Source organism: Cervus canadensis, chromosome 2, assembly GCF_019320065.1.
Source record: "Cervus canadensis isolate Bull #8, Minnesota chromosome 2, ASM1932006v1, whole genome shotgun sequence".
Taxonomy (NCBI): domain Eukaryota; kingdom Metazoa; phylum Chordata; class Mammalia; order Artiodactyla; family Cervidae; genus Cervus; species Cervus canadensis.
Window position 1 is genome coordinate 365043 of NC_057387.1, and position 13212 is coordinate 378254.

A 13212-nucleotide genomic window follows, 5' to 3' on the forward strand; every position below is an offset into this window, starting at 1 on the left:
GGGTATAATAGTAGTGTGAGAATAAAGGAGAAATACAGGAGAAGACTGGAGTGTTTCCAATCAGTTTCACATACAGCAAAGGCTCAAAGCCTTCCTCTTCCTGCCATACTCATCCTCAGAAACTTCATTCCATCCATTTTCATCCCTTACTCTACAAGTCCAGTGACTCTTTCCTGCCCCTAAACATGCTAATGTCTTCCCCATATTTAAGAAAAACAAAACACACACACACACACTCCTTTGTCAACTTCATGTTCTCTCTTAGCCATGTTTGTTTCTCCCCCATACCAGTAAGTTTTAGGAAAGTACATCTACACTTTGTCTCCAACTCCACATCTTTCATTTACCCCTTAACTATTTAACTTGCGTGGACCTTACCAAGATGAATAACAATACCCTAACTGCTAAAACCAATAAACAAATGCTTTAGTCTAGTGGACACCATCCTATTCTAAGTTTACTGATATCTCTTTTCAGCATGACATTGACCTCCATTGCACCCTTCTTGAGAAGCTCTACTCCATTCACCTCCCAGGCATCATTTTCCTGGTTTCCCACCTACATTCATATTTACCAGGCTAGTCTTTGCTTCTAGGCTAGTCAGGTTAGTCTTTGGAAGAGGCCTTCACTTGTCCATCCCCTATTACCTCTAAGCCAGAAATTGTGACATTTATTTTATTTACAGCAATATCTATTACATTCTTAGAAAGAGACCAACCCAGAAAAGAAATTCACTATGCTAAAGAAATCCTTCCAGGCTTTCTTAAAATGGAACCCTATCACATAACTTTTAAAAAGTTACACGAGGTAAGAAGAAAACGTTTTAAGATGATGCTACCCTTCAGTTTGAGACTTACTATTTACTCTGGTACACATATCATACATTTATGCCCATAGCCTCTCCAACTCCTTCAACTGCAAAAAAAATACATGTGCTCCCCACATATCTACCCACTGGGATACAAACACACACCCAGATATGCAAACTCATAATAAAAACTCAACATAGTCAATTCTGTAGGTAGGTAGACAAGTGGAAAGGTACAAGACTAGATGAGCTGGAGAATGGACAAATCTAAACTACAAAGGATAAACTGGGGAAAAGTTACAGGTGAACAAGAAACAATCAATTAATGCTAAAATAATGAAATATGTTAGATGGTACAAACTTTGTCACTAGTTAGTGTTACAACCTTAGATTAACTTTTGAGGCTTCATCTACAGAGGCTAGGCTAAGTGATTCTCTAAAAATTCATTACAATTCCCAAATCCTATGATTCTACAGAAAATTCAGCTTTAAAACACATTTATTGCCGCTTTTGACTTACTGTTTTCATCCTTTATTATTATTTAAATCACAATATCAGTAATCATGCTCCAAAAACAATGTTTGATGCTGGGGCCTTGGTCTTTGGCAGTCCTTATGATAAGTGCTATAATGGAGGGGTTAAAAAAAGTACTTAAAGAAGTATGGTGATGGAATATTTGACTCTGCCTAAGGGAGCTATGGAAGGCTTTACAGAGGAGGTGACAATTTAGCTGGGTCTTACAGACAAGACAAGTTTCAGTTGAAGTGTCTCTGCAAAGTGTTAGAATTCCAATTACAACCTAATAGTAAACAGATATGAATAACTGCTAAGAGTCTATTTATTTTCTTTTTAAGCATGTTCCACCAATAACACTGTTAATGGAAGTAGTTTGTCCTCTCCTGATAGAAGAGAATACAACAAAGAGAGAAAAGGAGACTAAACTGTAACTTAATGGTGCATTGAAATTCTGACACATAGGTGACTTCTTAAAATGACACCCACTGTGATGTCTGCAGATTCTTTCAACATCATTTTAATTCAGAAATGTGAAATTTAAGATATAAGGCTTCCCTGGTGGCACAGTAGATAGGAATCCACCTGCCAATGCAGAGGACATGGGGTTGATCCCTAGTCTGAGAAGATTTCACACACCATGGAGCAACTAAAGCCCATGTGCCCAACAGACCCCAAATGGCTAGAGCAATCTTGAGAAAGAAGAATGGAAATGGAGGAATCAACCTTTCTGACTTCAGACTATGCTACAAAGCCATAGTCATCAAGACAGTATGGTACTGACACAAAGACAGAAATATAAACCAAATAGAAAGGTTAGCGATAAATCCATGCATCTATGGACACCTAATCTTTGGTAAAGGATACAAAAATATACAATGGAGAAAAGACAGTCTCTTCAACAAGTGGTGCTGGGAAAACTGGTTAACTACATGTAAAAAAATAAAAGTAGAACACTTTCTGACACCGCACAGAAAAATAAACTTGAAATGGATTAAAGACCTAACTGTGGACCAGAGACTACAAAACTCTTAGAGGAAAACACAGAACACTCTCCAACATAAATCACAGCAAGATCCTCTGTGACCTATCTCCCAGAGTAATGAAAATAATAACAAAAATTAACAAATGGGACCTAACAAACATAAAAGCTTTTGCACAACAAAGAAAACTATAAGCAAGATGAAAAGACAGCCCTCATAATGGGAGAAAACAATAGCAAATGAAACAACTAACAAAGAATTAATCTCCAAAATATACAAGCAGCTCATGCAGCCCAATACCAGAAAAACAAACGACCCAATCAAAAAGTGGGCAAAACACCTAAACAGACATTTCTCCAAAGAAGACACACAGATAGCTACTAAACATCACTCATGCTCAACATCACTCATTATTAGAGAAATGCAAATCAAAACCACAAAGAGGTATCATCTCATACCAGTTAGAACTAGTGTTGCTGTTTTTCAGTCACTAACTCATGTCCAACTCATGTCCAACTCATTGTGATCTTATGGACTGCAACACGATAGGCTCCTCTATCCTTCACTATTTCCCTGAATTTGCTCAAACTCATGTCCATTGAGTCAGTGATGCCATCCAACCATCTCATCCTGTCACCTCCTTCTTTCTTGCCCTCAATCTTTTCCAGCATTAGGGTCCTTTCCAATGAGTCATCTCTTTGCATCAGGTGGCCAAAGTATTGGAGCTTCAGCATCAGCCCTTCCAATGAATATTCAGGGTTGATTTCCTCTAGGATTGACTGGCTTGATCTCCCTGCTGTCCAAGGAACTCTCAAGAGTCTTCTCCAGCACCACAGTTCAAAAACGCTAATTCTTTGGCACTCAGCATTCTTTTTGGTCCAGTTAATTCTATGTTCCAGCCACCATCAAAAAGTCTACAAACAATAAATGCTGGAGAGGGTGTAGAGAAAAGAGAACCCTCTTACACCATTGGTGGGAATGCAAACTGGTATATCCACTATGGAAAACAGTGTGGAGATTCCTTAAAAGACTGAGAATGGAACTGCCATATGACCCAGCAACCCCACTGCTGGGCATGTACTCCAAAGGAAACCAGAAGTGAAAGAGACACATGTACCCCAGTGTTCACTGCACCACTATTTACAATAACTAGGACATGGAAGCAACCCAGACGCCCATCAGCAGATGAATGGATAAGGAAGTTGTGGTACACAGACACAATGGAATATTACTCAGCTATAAAAAAGGAACACACTTCAGTCAGTTCTAATGAGGTAGATGAACCTAGAGCCTATTATACAGAGTGAAGTAAGTCAGAAGGAGAAAGACAAATATATATGGATATTAACACATATATATGGAATTTAAAAAGATGGTACCAACGATCCTACATGCAGGGCAGCAAAGGAGACAGATGTAAAGAACAGACTTTTGGCTTAGTGAGAGAAGGAGTGGGTGGGATGATTTGAGAGACTAGCATTAAAACATAAACAGCGCCATATATAAAACAGATATGCAATGCAAGTTTGATGCATGAAACAGGGCACCCAAAGCTAGTGCCCTGGAACAGCCTAGAGGGATAGGATGGGGAGGGAGGTGGAAGTGAAAGGTTGTTGCTAAATCACACAAAGACGCTGGGGGTCTTGGCCTCCGGACTCTCTCAGAAGCAGGGTTCAAAATTTGGGGGGGAAGGGGGTACACATGCGGCTGACACTATGGCCGACTCATGCAAAAATCATCAAAATACTGTAAAGTAATTATCCTCCAATTAAAATAAATACATTAGTTTGTTTTTTTTTTTTAAAGCCCTTGTGCCACAACTGCTATGCCCGCGCTCGAGCGCCCACGAGCTGCGACCGCTGAAGCCCACGTGCTTGCAGCAAGAGGAGCCCCTCTGCACACAGCAGAGAGCAGCCTCACTCACTGCAGCCACAGAAAGGCCTGCGTGGGGCAAGGGAAGTGCAGCACCGCCAGGAGCAAACAAATGATGGAAGAGAAACTGCGTTAACAAAAGGGGATTAAGCTGCAATTTTCATTCAGAGTAAACAATAAACAAACCACAAAGTAACCACATGGGCCTACAAAAAAAAATGCTTTGCTAAAGCCTTAGCAATATGCTAAGATTTTGTGAATTTTATCATGGATATTAATAAGATGTATCATAGATTCAAGTGAAACTCTACATGACATCGTTAAGACTATGATTTGAAGTGAGTCATATTTCTAGCCAATAGCAAAAATGAAAGAAGTTAATTTTAAACAAATTCACAGTACTCACAATTTTCACACTCAGGCTTGAAACTCCATGATCATGAAGTTCATCCTCAAATAGGAGAACTTCTTCGAAAAACTTAATCTGTTCTCTGGCTTTCAATTTCTCTGTATCTATATGATCTGTTGTAGGTACAACCTGAAAGAAAAAATTTAAGAACAGGCACACAAAAAAAATTTAAACAGTTTTCCTACCAATATTTTCTGCATAGCCAGAGCATGGTTCTAAATTTCAATGTTATAAGTAGATACAAAAAATGAGATATATACCTTGCCCCTGAAAAACTTAAAATGGCCAATATTATAGCTTCACAACACATACAAACTTCATCATCTCATTCAAATCATGAAATAGAACACTGCAATAGAACAGTAAAATAGAACACTGAAATAGAACAGTAAAATCAACTGCTCTATTATGACTATGAGAAAATTAACTATCTGCAAATTAGTCAATGTGATGAATAAACTACTACTATCATAGAAGTTCAAAGCAGTTTGGTGCTATAAAATTCTACTTATAAGACATTTATTTGGAACTTAAAAAAAAATCTTTCCTATAAGAATGATGTTACATAATGTAGATCTATCTCCAAGTCTACAAACAAAAGTGTTTTAAATATTGAGATAAATAAGAACGTTAGAGAAATTTTAAGGGAAACTCCTAGCATTCCAAAGAGCTTTAGAGGATACTGGCTTTTTTTTTTTAAGTATTATTTTACAGCCACCAGACACAAACATATATAACCCAACAAAAGCACCAACAATCTCAAGGTGGGTTATGTCAGTAACTCACTAAATCCAAGTATCTCCTAACAGTAACATGAAAGTATGTTTTGTGATACCATTTAATACTACATTCATTTTTACTATAAAATGTCCAGCTTTTCCTCTTTAACAAAGTTGTATCATGAATAAACAACAAAGCAATGCTTGTCAAACTATAAGTATTTGGTATACGGTAGCTATTATTGTACTTTACTTATAAGCTGTGAATAGGTCATTTTTTTTTCACTGATGGATAGAATTAAGAAATTTAGAATAGTTTCAGAAAACTGGATAAGAATTAAAAAAATATGATAATGGATGTCTAAGCGATTACATAGACTTTGTGGGAAAATGGCAATGCAGAGGAGGAGAGGGTGCTATGAAAGAATCTAGAAGTTTGATTCCCAAGAGGTGAAAAAAATGTTCATAGTTCTTCCATGTTTATTTACAGATAATATTTTAGCTCTCTAAAATTTTATTTCAACATCCAGCAGACATGAGACCACACATGGAGATGAAATTAAAAGGAGCGGAAGGAAGGTGAAGGGTAGGGATAGGGATTTAGGGCAGCATAAGACCAGTGCCTTGCATCACCTGCATATTTGTGATCTATTTAAAACAAAGGCTGGTGCCTCTAGAACTGCCTAAGAGCATAAAACTTTAGTTAGTATTAAATAAATACAACTTTTAATTCCTTATATTTTATTTAGTTTTAGTTCAAAGGAACACATTTGAAAGATCATTCTTATATCTGATTTCCAAAAATTAACCATTACACCTCGTTAGTAAATGGCCATTTCACTAATATTTCACATATGCCTTCAGTAAGTGATTAGTGAACATAAATCCATCTGTTTTGCCAAGTAAGTTCTCATAAAATGTTTGAAAGAGAAAGACAAAAAATAATTAGATAACACATGGATTAGGGAAATTCATTATATTTAGCTTAGCTATATACTATCTTCTTCATTAATAAGGACAAATATGTTTAAAACTTTATATTTCTCAGCCTTTTTTCTTCCTCAACTCTACTTATCTTCTCTCTGAACTCAAGCATCTGAAAGGTAAAACAGCTAAACTTAAGAGATACTGAACATTTCTGGCTTCTGGTATTGTCAAAATAAATAGTCTAGACAAACTTTCTCGCTGAAAGTGAAAAGTAAAAGTGAAAGTCGATCAGTCGTGTCGGACTCTTCGTGAGCCTATCGACTATACAGTCCGTGGAATTCTCCAGGCCAGAAAACTGGAGTGGGTAGCCTTTCCCTTCTCCAGGGGATTTTCCCAACCCAAGGATCAAACCCAGGTCTCCCACATTACAGGCGGATTCTTTACCAGCTGAGCCACAAAGGAAGCCCAAGAATACTGGAGTAAGTAGCCTATCCCTTCTCCAGGGGATCTTCCTGACCCAGGAATCGAACCGGGGTCTCCTGCATTGCAGGCGGATTCTTTACCAACTGAGCTATCAGGGAAGCCCAAGTAAGCTAAAGGCAATTTAAAAAGCTGGATGAAAAAATAAAAACCTCTTAAAAGCATTATACAGCCAATACAGTGAAAAAGGACTGGACTGAGATCTGGAAGAGGACTGGAGCCCAGAAAAGTGACACTGTTCAGTCTTCACCAAGAGCAGAGGCCTTGGAGAATTCCTTGCCCTGCTCCCAATTTTGCAAAGACATCTCAAAGTGTTACAATGGATCCACAACTTCTTATGTTACAGGCCCAGTATGCTAAAGGCAAAGGAGCAAAGGAAAGATATATCCATTTGAATGCAGAATTCCAAAGAATAGCAAGGAGAGATAAGAAAGCCTTCCTCAATGATCAATGCAATGAAACAGGAAAACAAGAGAATGGGAAAGAATAGAGATCTCTTCAAGAAAATTAGAGATAATAAGGGAACACTTCATGCAAAGATGGGCACAATAAAAGAAATGGCATGGACCCAACAAAAGCTGAAGATACTAAGGAGAGGCAAGAATACACTGAAGTGAAGTGAAGTGAAGTCACTCAGTCCTGGCCGACTCTTTGCGACCCCATGGACTCTAGCCTACCAGGCTCCTCCATCTAAGGGATTTTCCAGGCAAGAATACTGGAGTGGGTTGCCATTTCCTTCTCCAGAATACACTGAAGAACTATACAAAAAAGATCTTTACGACCCAGACAGCCAGGATGGTGTGATCACTCACCTAGAGCCAGACATCCTAGAATGCGAAGTCATTAGGAAGCCTTAGGAAGCATCACTACAAACAAAGCTAGCAGAGGTAATGGAATTCCAGTTGAGCTATTTCAAATCCTAAAAGATGATGCTGTTAAGGTGCTGCACTCAATATGCCAGCAAATTGGGAAAACTCAGCAGTGGCCACAGGACTGGAAAAGGTCAATTTTCATTCCAATCCCAAAGAAAGGCAATGTCAAAGAATGTTCAAACTATAGCACAGTTGTACTCATCTCACACATTAGCAAAGTAATGCTCAAAATTCTCCAAGCCAGGCTTCAATAGTGCATGAATCATGAACTTCCAGATGTTCAAGCTGGATTTAGAAAAGGCAGAGGAACCAGAAATCAAATTGCCAATATCCACTGGATCATAGAAAAAGCAAGAGAATTCCAGAAAAACATCTACTTCTGCTTTACTGACTATGCCAAAGCCTTTGACTATGTGGATCACAACAAACTGTGGAAAATTTTTAAAGCGATGGGAATACCAAACCACCTTACCTGCCTCCTGAGAAATCTGTATGCAGGTCAAGAAGCAACAGTTAGAACTGGACATGGAAAACAGACTGGTTCCAAATCAGGAAAGGAGTACGTCAAGGCTGTATATTGTCACCCTGCTTATTTAACTTATATGCAAAGTACATCATGCGAAATGCCAGGCTGAATGAAGCACAAGCTGGAATCAAGATTGGTGGGAGAAATATCAATAACCTCAGATATGCAGATGACACCACCCTTATGGCAGAAAGTGAAGAACTAAAGAGTCTCTTGATGAAAGTAAAAGAGGAGAGTGAAAAAGTTGGCTTAAAGCTCAACATTCAGAAAACTAAGATCACGGCATCCAGTCCTATCACTTCATGGCAAGTAGATGGGGAAACAATGGAAACATGAGAGACTTTATTTTTTTGGGCTCCAAAATCACTGCAGATGGTGACTGCAGCCATGAAGTTAAAAGATGCTTACTCCTTGAAAGAAAAGCTATGACCAACCTAGACATAACATTAAAAAGCAGAGACATCACTTTGCCAACAAAGGTCCATATACTCAAAGCTATGGCTTTTCCAGTAGTCATGTATGGATGTGAGAGTTGGGCTATAAAGAAAATTGAGTGCCGAAAAATTGATGCTTTTGAACTGTGGTGTTGGAGAAGGCTCTTGTGAGTTCCTTGGACTGCAAGGAGATCCAACCAGTCCATCCTAAAGGAGATCAGTCCTGAATATTCACTGGAAGGACTGATGCTGCAGCTGAAACTCCAATACTTTGGTCACTTGATGCGAAGAATTGACTCATTGGAAAAGACCCTGATGCTGGAAAAGACTGAAGTCAGGAGGAGAAGAGGATGACAGAGAACATGATAGTTGCATGGCATCACCAACTCTATGGACATGAATTTGAGCAAGCTCTGGGAGTTGTGATATACAGGGAAGCCTGCTGTGTTGCAGTCCATGGGGTTGCAAAGAGTCAGCCAGGACTGAGCAACTGAACTGAACTGAAACCTCAAGCTCTGATCCCATATAAGAGGTTAGCAAACTAGGACTTCCAGGCCAATGTGGTTTGCCACCTACTTTTGTATGAATGCAAGCTAAGAATCATTTTCACATTTTTTCAAATGACTGTGGGGAAAATGTTTTTTTAATATTTCATGACATAAAAAACTATATGACATTCAAATTTCCATGTCCATAAAAAAAAAAAAATTTTGAAACACAGCTGTGCCTACTTGTTTGCATATTGTCTATGGCTGCTTTCAACTACAACAGCACAGCTGAGTAACTGCAACATAACTCTATGGTCTTCAAAGCCTATAATATTTACTGTCGGATCCTTTACATAAACAGGTTGCAGACCTATGCCCTTCACTATGAATGCCCTTAGTAGCTTATGAGAAATAAACAAAAATCCTCTGTGGAGGAAAATATCATCATCCGAGGATTCAAAGAAAATAAGGTATATTAGGAGTCTAGACACCATAAATCAGAACCAACAGAAATAAGACACTAAAAGACACTAGGGACTCTAAATGCTGAAAATATGAGGCCCACGCTATAAACAACAATGCACACTAGTTTTATTTCAAGGAAATAAAATTAAGGTTGAACATATCAAAAGATACTAGGAAATAGTTTTTAAACAGAATTATGGTCAGGCAAATCCTGCTGGGGGTCTGGTGGGATGATCACAATGTTCTATTTCTTTTACTCTGTGGTTACATTAAACTGTATTTTCATCTTTCATGAACTTTTCTAAGTTATTTTACAGTTTTCAAAAGGTTTAAAAATGTACAAATATTCAAGCTAAAAATATTCTTGATACCTTGCAAGAAAAGTAAGTCTTGGTCACATCTTTCAAGTGAATGTCTCTCACTCTCTCACATCAGATGAAGATTTATAATAGGGAAATTACTTGATATAAATACTTTTATATTTATCATATAAAGTTAGTTAATAGCAAATGTTAAGAACCCAATGTTAAATTTCCTTTTCAAAAATTACTGAAAATAGTGTGTGTGTGTATGTACATCCCATTAGGAAATACCATGAAATTGTTATGTTTTACAGTGATTTCTTTCTTTAAAAAGAAAAAGAGATACAACTCCCAGACTATAATTCACTGGTCTTTAGTATGTTGACAAGACTGTGTAGACATCACTATTACCTAATTCCAGCACATATCACCACCCCAAAAAGAAACTGTCACACCCACTAGCAGTGTCTCTCCACTCCCCACTTCCCGCAGTTCCTGGAAGCCACTACTCTAGTTTTTTTCTATAAATTGGTTTTGCAAATTCTTCTGGAATCATATACATGTAAGTTTGTGTCTGGCTTCTTTCACTTAGCATAACATTTCCAAGGTATGTATCACTGTTTTGTTTCTTTTTCAAGACTAAATAATATTTCACTGTCTAGATATACCAGTTTTGCTTATCCACTGATGAACATCTGGGTAGTTTTCACATTTTAGCTATTATGAGTAATGCAGCTATGAATATTTGCATACAGGTTTTTATGTGGATATAGTTTTCTCTCTTGAGTGTATACCTAAGAGTGGAATTGCTGGGTTACATGATAACAGTGTTTAACTTTTTTTTAAATTGCTGGCAAGAAAAAATGAGTAATAAGAAATCTACCATTTAAATCATTTGTAAGTGTACCGTTCAGTAGTGTTAATTATATTCACACTGTTGTCAGACAGATCTCTAAAACTTTTTCATCTTGCAAAACTAAAACAGTATCAGAATTGTTAACCTACACCTCTGTGGTAAACAACTATCAAGAAGCATACAGTATTCATATGTGTTCTTCTTGCCTTTTATCTTACAAACGCCACTCATTTCCAATGTTTGTGTCAGCACATTACCCCTACCCCCTCCACTTAATTTACTTTTACAAGCTCAAAATATTAAAGATTATATACAAATGGCCAACAGGCATATGAAAAGATGCTCAACATCACAAGTTATTAGGGAAATGCAAATCAAAACCTCTCACACACTGCTGGTGGGAATGTAAAATGTATAGCTGCTATGGAAAACAGTACAGAGGTTCCTTAAAAAATTAAAAATAGAATTATTACCATATGATCTAACAATTCCACTTCTGGGTATACACACAAACAAATGAAAGCAGAATTCTGAAGAGATATTTGCACACCTATGTTTGTAGCAGCACTATTCACCATACCCAGGAGGTAAAACAACCCAAGTGCTCCCTGACAAGCGAACAGAAGAACAAAATGTATACACATGCAATGGAATATTACCCAGCCCTAAAAAGGATGGGAAGTCTGACACACGCCACAACATGGATAAACCCTGAGGACATTATGCTAAGTGACATAAGCCAGTCAGAAAAAGGCAATGTATGGTTCCGCTTACAAGAGGCATCTAAAGTAGTCAAATTCACAAAAACAGAAAGAAGAATGGCAGTTGCCAAGTGCTGAAGAAGGAAGAAATGGAGAAGTTGATGTTCAATAGGTACAGATTTTCAGTTTTTAAAGAGAAAGAAGTTCTGGAGATTGGTGTCACAACAGCATGAATACACTTTAACACTAATTAATATGCTTGAAAATAACTAAGATAGTAGTTTTATGTTATATATCTTTTTACCAAAAGGAAAAAAGAAAAAGAAAATTTAAGATACTGAATCATACAAAAATAACTGGGCAAATGTTCCAATGTGCTTTAAAAAAAAAAAGTTTAAATGCATGCACACTAAGTATGTTTTATTCCTAAAAGGCAGTATCAATAGAAGAGGCAGCTTTGTACTTCTATTTTCCTGTATATCCAATTTATTTATTTAATAAGTGAAAGTTGCTCAGTCATGTCCAACTCCTTGCAACTCCATGTCTATACAGTTCATGGATTTCTCCAGGCCAGAATACTAGAGTGGGTAGCCTTTCCCTTCTCCAGGGGATCTTCCCAGCCCAGGGATCAAACCCAGGTCTCTCGCATTGTAGGTGGATTCTTTAGCAGCTGAGCTACAAAGGAAGCCCAAGAATACTGGAATGGGTAGCCTATCCCTTCTCCAGCAGATCTTCCTGACCCAGGAATCGAACTGGGGTCTCCTGAATTGCAGGCGGATTCTTTACCAACTGAGCTATCAAGGAAGCCCATTTATTTTATAGAAAAGGAAAAAAACAGCCAAATGTTGATAGGTTACTATGGGCCAGGTACATATTATGCATTTGACCTGTTTTCTCATAATATTCTCATACCATAATCTGAGAGAAGTGCCCATGGTAGCCCAGACAACAAATGACAAGGCTGGGTATGAATCCAGCGAGGTCAGTATTACTCCGTGACTGGCTCTCTCCTCTTACACCATGATACAACTCAGGGTAATGGGTTAAACAACCTGAAGAGTGAGAAAACATTAAATATACACACACACCAGAAGCCACCAGCAACTAAAAAGCAAGAATTTAAGGGCAAAGGAAAGGCTTCATTCTAATGGTTCATTCTCTGATACCCTTACTGTACATATAAAATACCTTCTCCTACACTGGCATGCACTTCCTATACCTACTAGGGCTTCTGAATAAGCGTTCTGAGGAACAGTTGAAGGATTAAATAATTAAAAATATCAAATAATATTACAGGTCAATATATATATATATATATAAAATAGGTCAAAAAATCCTTAGGTATTAAAACAAGTTAAATGTAAAATATGTTCCTATGAAAGTGATCTTCCACATATAACAAATGTGCTTAACAACAATCTCTAGCATCAGTGTTACCTTACTAACAGATACATACTTAAAGATCTTGAACCCATTTCTTCATCTACAAAATGAGGATAATAATGCCTACTAACAAGATTATTTTGAGAGTTAAGCAACAAAATCCTAACAATTTTACCTGGAAAATAGTCACTATTTTTTAAGGCAACAAAGGAACACATTCATCAACTCTATTTAGATCATAAAGCAAGAGGTAAATACTATTTAGGCAATATATCTACTTTTATTTTTGGTATTTCAATAATATTAACTTGACATTTGAAATATGATACTATAATGATAGCAGCTGCTATTAAGATCTTACTGTGTTAACAGACACTGTGCTCTAAACACTCAACACATATATTCTTTACTACATCCCAACTGATATTATCCTTAGTTCACCAAAGGCGTGAAAGTGAAAGTGAAAGGCGCTC

At 37.4% G+C, this 13212-nt stretch overlaps 1 protein-coding gene across 3 annotated transcripts in view; it reads right to left on the reverse strand.

Moving 5' to 3' along the window:
* Positions 1-13212, reverse strand: part of TIPRL (TOR signaling pathway regulator) — a 76900-nt gene that overhangs the window by 52968 nt on the left and 10720 nt on the right. For 2 of the 3 annotated variants that reach the window (XM_043449817.1, XM_043449825.1), the window contains exon 4: positions 4584-4715. The exons of the other annotated variant lie outside the window; for it this stretch is intronic. In XM_043449817.1, coding sequence (XP_043305752.1) covers positions 4584-4715 — 132 coding nt within the window. The remainder of the gene's footprint in view (positions 1-4583; positions 4716-13212) is intronic. 3 annotated transcript variants of the gene reach the window in all.